The sequence below is a fragment of the Mesitornis unicolor genome, unplaced genomic scaffold (genome assembly GCF_000695765.1).
Source record: "Mesitornis unicolor isolate BGI_N332 unplaced genomic scaffold, ASM69576v1 scaffold42515, whole genome shotgun sequence".
NCBI lineage: Eukaryota > Metazoa > Chordata > Aves > Mesitornithiformes > Mesitornithidae > Mesitornis > Mesitornis unicolor.
Genome location: NW_010184481.1, coordinates 3,461 through 11,136, shown reverse-complemented (window position 1 = coordinate 11,136; position 7,676 = coordinate 3,461). Strand labels below are relative to the sequence as shown.

The 7,676-nt window shown below is 41.8% G+C and overlaps 1 protein-coding gene across 1 annotated transcript; it reads left to right on the top strand.

Annotated features, from left to right (window-relative positions):
• Window positions 1-495: 495 nt before the first annotated feature.
• DESI1 (desumoylating isopeptidase 1) lies at window positions 496-4,784 on the top strand (the record flags this gene model as incomplete). Its single annotated transcript, XM_010184470.1, has 5 exons — window positions 496-533; window positions 1,450-1,519; window positions 2,181-2,290; window positions 3,088-3,210; window positions 4,340-4,784. Coding segments are annotated over 5 exons (435 nt in total), but the record flags the coding sequence as incomplete, so codon positions are not given.
• Between the last annotated feature and the right edge of the window lie 2,892 nt (window positions 4,785-7,676).

Below are 7,676 nucleotides of genomic sequence, written 5' to 3'. Positions count from 1 at the left end.
CCCTAACTCCCACTTAAACTGTTAATATTTAGGGGGAGGGAGGGAAAGGAGGATGCCATGGGATGGATAATAGAGACTGTCACCACAGATCATGTGTTTAAGTCAGATCTCTCACCAGTTACTGAACAAGAAAACTCTGTGCTGGCTGATTGTCTGCAATTATGAAATCAGTGTAAAATTCAACTCTTCTGGTCCTGACTGGAGACTCTAATTTTAGAAAAAGGTTTATATTCTTGGTCTGTAGACAAAAGCCCAAAGAAAGTGAGCGGTGGCAGTAGAGAATGGCATTTTCCTCCTGCATGCAGCAGTGGCAAAGCTACAGCTGTAGTGTGGATGGAGTAGTTCATTTGAAAAAAAAGGCCATTCTGTTTCTTTAGAAGCAACTCTGGGATGAAATCTTTGGTATTACTGCCACAGTGAAATAATAAGCGTGGTTGCTAAGTGATTGCCAGAAAGTAGGCTGAAATCTGGAAAATACATTGCTAATAACTCTTCTTTTCTTTGCATGCAGGGAAACAGCTGGATGGCATCTGGTAAGTGACTAGATTTGAATTGCGTCATGTGTGTTAAACACTGTGTGGTGTAGGAAGTATTTTCAATACGAGATTATATATGCTTCAGGTCTTAAGAACATTTTGGTACTAAAGAGAGTCTAAGGCACTTTCTGTTCCTGAATATGGATTAACAGGAACATGATATACAGTCAGGTGCTGGTTAAACTCCATTCAGAGCTCAGTAGACCTCATGTAAAAATTTTTGGTAGTAGTCATTGCATTTTAGTGTGTTTGTACCCATTTTCAGGGGTAGGATTTTGTCCTTGTCCCAAGCACTTTGTCTTCTAAATGCAGGCATTACTAAATGTGACAGTAAAAGAGTAGGTGGGAAGAAGGTATTACAGAATCAGGCCTTTTGGCAGATAAGACCACTGGCTACATTTGGTTGCAAAACACCTCCTAGTTTGCTATAATTTCTATCAAGCTTTTTTTTTTATTTTTAAAAAAGGCAAAAAAACCCCAAATCCCAAACCCTTGTCCATCCATTTTCTTCTCAGTCCATCTCCAATGATTGTCAGTGTCCATCAAACATGACCTTCTGTCAGTGTGGTAGCAGGGTTTACTCTGTCTCTGTGACTTGACCCTCAACCCTTCAGCTGAAAAAGGCTGCTGAAGATCTTACACTGGTGTGGAAGTCCCTATGTTCCTTCATGCTTGTGTACATAGATAAGCCTGTTCTTTCCCAACTGCTTACAGATTTACAGTGGACTCGATAATCATTGCTTCCATATCTATTCATGTCCCAGCAGATCCTGTCCCTACTCAAAGAAACACATTGACCTTTTTGTTCAGTTACTCACCTCATGATGTCCTTGAGCACATGAATTTACCAGTGATTTATGTTGCTAGGTTAAATATTTCCTTTGTTTCACCTGTTTTTTATTCTCTGTGGCAGGCACACCTCCATAATAGTCCATAAGGATGAGTTCTTCTATGGCAGTGGAGGAATCTCCAGCTGTGCACCTGTAAGTTAAACTTGTTTTTCTCATAAGGTAATTTTGTGATGGGATTACCCAATCAGCATTGCTTCTGTCACTCTTTTTTAGAAAAGCAGCAAGATGCTTCTGAATTCAGCTAGATGTGGCTGCTTGCCATGGTTGCCCGGTGTATCTGAGGACAAGTGAGCATGGACAGTGGGTTTAAGCCCAATTAAATACAGGGTGGTGATTGCTTGTGCTAGTGGAGTCTGTCTATCCAAGACACCTTCTGCAGCTGCATTGCCAGAGTGACACCTTGTCTAATTCTGTATCGAAAGGTTTTACATGCAGACTTGGCAACTCAAGGCATCCTTTTTAAGATAAAGAAAAAAATTTGTGATGCTTTGTCAGACCTTTCTGTTCTTGGAGAAGCAAAACTGATGGGCTGTTCTTCTAAAGTAGAATTTTGCCATAGTTTGCAGCTTTCAGCACAAAGAGCCAAGTATGCAAGCTGAAATGTAAGTTGCGTGTTATTTCTTATTCTCTGAGTGCAGAGCAGGGGAGACCAGTAGGGCTTTTTGCTTGAGAAACATACTAAAAGATCCTCTTTTTCTGCCTGGACAAGCCATGATAGCTCTGTTCAGTAGAGTCCTCCAAAAGAATTCAGTCTGCTCATTTAGCATTGTCTTCTGGCTGTTCTTTTTTACAGGGAGGGACACTTCTTGGCCCCCCAGACTCAGTTGTTGACCTGGGGAACACAGAAGTGACAGAAGAAATTTTTCTGGAATATCTTTCCTCATTGGGGGAATCTATGTTCCGGTAAGCAGTAACTTGTACTATAAAATCTGTGTAACAAAAAAAGCCTTAACGAAAGGGGTGTAGAATAGAGGGAAGTATTATGAAACCAATCCTGCTCACAAAGCTTTGGCTGGCTGGTGTATTATTTGGTACTTTCCAAATATGAGACTGGAACTAATGCACCAGTACACAGGGAACCACCAGCTAGGCAACCCTCTGGTGTGCCAGCCTTGAGCTAGCTGGAAAGTGTTCTGCCAGGAAGTCTTTCACACTGTTTTTCGTAAAATAGAATAATGCCTGAAATGCCTTTAAGAGAGTCACCAGGAAAAATGAAGGCACTTTTTGAAATATTTCAGTAAATAGTGCTTTGCCCCATGAGTCATAGGTGAAGCATTGTAGTAAAGCTGCCAACTTTCAGATGAGTAAAAGCAAGGTCTTGGCTGTTAAAGAGTCTAGTGTACTTCTCACAGGAACAGGAAACAGTAGCATTTAGTGTTCTGGCTATATTTCAATGTCAGTAATTCCTGTGATTTCTTATTCCTTCTGTGGTTTTAACTGAAGAAACCTGACCTCACTTATCCTCCAAAAAAAACAGTGTATAAAGTCAGTGATGCAGAGAGATGTCATTTTCCACCCTGACTCAATTGAATTTGAAGGTGAATTGATGTCTGTATTTTACCTATTTGCCTTAGAATTCTTTGTTGGGGGAAATAGTGCTAGTGTAAGGAGATATTCCTCATTAGGGGTCTACATTTTTCTGCTTGTTAGATTTATTGCTGAATCTGTCTTTATGTTTCAATCCCTTTCCTGTGGCACAGAGGAGAGTCCTATAACCTCTTCGAACATAACTGCAACACCTTCAGTAACGAAGTGGCACAGTTTCTGACGGGAAGAAAAATCCCTTCCTATATCACTGACCTTCCAGCTGAAGTTCTTGCCACGTGAGTGTGCATGCTGCTCCTCTCTATAGTGTATTGTTTCGTGCTAATGCTTAAACATTTGTCAGAGCCAGCGGCACCAGTATCTGCTGGCTTTCTCTGAGAACCAGTGAAAGATCAGGGAGAGGATGCTATTTGCTTTACTTCAACAGTTACAGCACTGTATGGCAAGTGGTGACTGACCACTGGCATTACTAAGACAACAGGAGAAGGGTCTTCTTCTGCCTTTAACTTAAACTAGTTGTTTTGTGATGGTCTTTTATATGTGACCAGAAAAGCATAGAAAGTTTCAGAAAATGGTGCAACTGGTATCTGTCAAAGGTCACTTCTCTTACTCCAAGCACCACAATTGCTGTGGAGGTGTCAGCTTTGCTTGTGAAGAGGCAGGGGAGATGTAATTTTAAAATTACTGCTACCATTTTAAAGATATTAAAGACAGGAAATGGAGAATTCTTGCCTGGTAGGTCAGCTCAACCTTTTTTTGTTTTGGTTTGGTTTTGGGTAGTCTGAGCTAGTGAGGATCTCATTGGGATGATTTGAGCTGCATCTTTTAGGCCTTATTTCTCCTAGCAATAGTATGCCACATTATATGGGAGGCACAAGTCTTCTACTCCAGGCTCTTACCTCCTTTCAAAATCAAATAAAGTCTATAACAGTGAGTCATATTGAAAGATAATCCAGGTGCTACAGATTGGAACAGAAATTATTCTGAGTATGTTAAGCCATTGTCTTATACAGGGGCTAGAGGATATTATTCTAGAAGAATCTTTAGTATCGATATGGTACTTAATGGAGCACTGCAGTTGCGTAACAGGGGTTTTGTTCACACACTTAAGTCGAACGAATTACTAAAAGCTGATTTCAGACATAGGATTGCCACATTAGCAGTCTGGGCATGTTACGACTCGGAACTAGCTTATATAAAGTCATGTTTAAAATTATTAGTGATTGAACAGTAAACTTTGTTTAGTGGGTTCAATTTGTTTGCTTTAGTTTGTAGTCGAAGTTTGTTTTTCAAATTTGCTTCTACAATATTGGTTTGATTGTACTCTAGGACATGAGTGCACTTTAGTAGTAAATGGAGGAAGTTGTTCATCAAGTAAGGTATTTGTTTATTTCTTTACCTTCCCAGACCTTTTGGACAAGCTTTAAGGCCCCTCCTGGACTCCATCCAGATCCAGCCACCCGGAGGAAATACCTTCAGCAGACACAATGGACAGAGCTAACAGGAGTGACCCAGCGTGCCCAGCCTCACCAGGCCTCTTCCTTTTTAAACATGAATCTACCAGATTTCTATTTTATAATTTCACATCAGAATTAACTCTACAGAAGTTGCAAGTTTTAAAATTTCCTAGGGAGAGGATTTATCAGGGTGCATGTAAGACAATGCTACCAAAAAGATTGCCATAATTTCTAATAGTATTATACTAATTTATAAAGGCTGTCTTGTCCCAGTAGGCTGACACTTTCTAAGTAACTCCTGTGCTGGTAAGTGAGAATTCATTCCATGAGCATTCAAGGGCCCATTACACGATTTGGAGTAAATAAGAGGATGTCCTAGCCATCCCTTGCAGGCTTGCATCTCTTTCTCCTGTCACTGCCTATGTTATGGGGGTATTTGCTGAAGTCTGTAGCAAAAAGACAAAGGAAGTATGGGTAGCCTAGGAATTGAAGGCATCCCAGGATTAATCTTCTGCATATTTCATTCACGTTGTTATTTGCTCAGGGGAAAAGCCGAACTCACCTGATGAGAGTATTTGCAGTGGCACAGCTGTGTTGGAAAGGTGAACTGTGTGTCAATGTCACACTCAGAAGTTGAGACTTTCAATGGGACAAGCTGTGTGTGACAGGCCGGAACTGAAGGTGACTGAAGAGCCTCCTAACGCTGGATCCAAGAGTTACAGGAAAGAACCAGCTGAAAGACCAGAATCTCATGAGCAGAAGTGGTGGAAACAAATTTAAGGTGAAAGTAAAATGAAGTTAAATGTTTCGTTTTCTTGCATGTAAGCTTTTCAGCAGATAGACAGAACCTTCTTAACTATTTACCTTTGCATAAGAGTTGTGGGTTTTTTTCTTACCAAGCCAGAGTTACAGTACACTACGGGAGGAATAGCACGGCAACTGCATGATAATATAAGGTGGACCAATTCTGCCTCCAGTATCGAGCTGCAGACACAGTAGGAGTTCCAACTTTCTTTGATATTTCTGTCCTTTCCAAAACAGTCAAGCACATCACAGAGAGGGCTCTGCTTAAATGTAAGAGAAATAAGTGGTAGGTCTCTCCAAATGTAAAAAAAAATTAAAAATAAGCTTTTCTATGGAACAATTGAGTTTACTGGGATACGTGCAGAAGCAGTCCTGTCTTTAGATTGACATTAGATTGTATTAATACTGCATCTTCTAGGTTAAGATTCTTACAGCTTTGCAATTATTTGCAGTGGAAAAAGGTCAGGGGAATGAAAGAATAGGCACACTGATTTTGTTTCATGCATGTGTATGTACACTATTTTCCTGACCAATTTTGTAGCAGTTACACTTAGGAAGGAGCACAAGACAGACATCGGACAAACCCCAAAACATTGCTGATGCTCCATAAATGGGGATTGCACGTCCCAGATGCTGCTGAAAAAGCATCTATGCAAATGTATAGCCCTTTGTCCAGTGCTTTGTTGTGAAAAGTAGTGCTACAAGTTCTGTCCTGCATCTCAAACTTCCTGCACTGGAAACTTCCTGTGTACCTAAAGGAGATGTCTTTCCTCTCCTAGGCTTTTTCTCCCAGAATAACACAGTTCGGTAAGTTTCTCACACTATTGCTCCATGTGGACTGTAGTGGTTCAATTTTTGAGGGGATGGGATGGAGGGAAGCTGCAGTTTAGTCATTGTCAAATACTCTGTTGCCCCGCACCTTGTGGAGTCACTGCACAAGTGGAAATCGGGTACTGTCAGTCCATTTCACAGCTTTGTGTGCCTGCTCTCAGTGCACAGCAGTGGCCCTTGCAACTCAGACTTTTATTCCTTGTCATTCTCTGCTTTGTGCCATCCACTTCTCAAGCATTTCATTTGATGGACTGGACTCAGAGACAGCTGTAGCAGTTAGTGCAGATCAGTTTATACAAAAGCTTTCAATCTTTCCCCATCAAAATGTCCTGTTTGCAGAAAACATTCAATATAAATAATTTATGAATGCCTTTTAACGCTCCTGGAGGAAGGATTGGTGTTTGTTTTCTGCTAAGCCATAGCTTAGTTTTCCTGTTTAGTATGGATATCCTCTCCAGTCTTTTCCCACCCCTGTTCTGTGAAGAGTAACCAGTCTCTCATCTTAACGCACACGACTGTGCCACAAAATGCTGTAGCATGTTAGAGATGTTGGAGCTTCCTCAGCTGAATGGGTACACTCAAGCTGATACAGTGCAGCCCAGCATCTAGGTGTGCCGGTTCAGTACCTGCAAGCAGCATGGCTGTGGCTGCGTGTCTTTCTGCAAACTGTCACTGCAGGCGTAGGTGCCTGTGGTGGAAGCACCGGTGCCATGATTTCTGCCCCATGCTCTTGCACAATGAGGGTAGCCCCTGAATGTCCACCACTTTAGAGGTCCTGAGCCTGGTTTCTGCTTGGCTGCCTGCTTCGGGACTTTTTACATTCTCTCAGGAGGCAGGAAAGAAAAGGTTCACCCCATGCATTTTGCAGTCTGCCTTCTCCCCTCCTGAGCACCCCTTTTGCAGAGATAATGCCGCTACTTGAAGATCACTGGCTAAAATTTCACTCAGCAACGTACTGTTTGCAATAGCCAAGGAGTTCCTGGAGTTTCTTCCGAGCTCGGGACCCACTCTGTGTTTTGTGGCAAAAGAACTATGGGAGCAAATCCTGCTTGCCTGGTCTTACTGGGTAACATGAGCACTGTACTCTGTAGCCCTCTTAGGAAACTCATTTCTCCAAAGATGGTTATGTGTAAATGGCAGGACTGTGCCCCCAACATTCCACCCAGCCATGCCTACACGTAGGAATAGAAACTAGGCTGAGAGGTGTATGTACGTGTATATAGGTGACGAACTTTGCCAGCTGATTGACAAAGGGGCAGGGAAACTGAACTCCTGGATGAGAACAGGACCCTTTTGCCCTCACTTACTATTCTGACTTGTATTGCTGGGGTTCCCCCATGCCATTTTAAAAATGTTAGTAATGTCTTTAGGCAGAAATTGATGTTTTGATTTATTTGTGGTTTTTTTCTATTACAATAAAAAGATATACAGCAAGTTTTCCTGTTTGCATGTATGTGTCCACACAGCTGCCCAGAAGTCATTTTCTTCACTCTGGTCCCAGCCGGAAAATACAAGATAAGAAACTGTGTGAGCAGTTTGAGCCAGGTGCTGCTACTGGAAGCAGCGGTGGCTACTGCCCTTGGCTAAAACTGGTCACAGGCAATGTTCTTATTTACAAAAGGGAAATTTCCCCGAATTTAAGCACTGTGGTA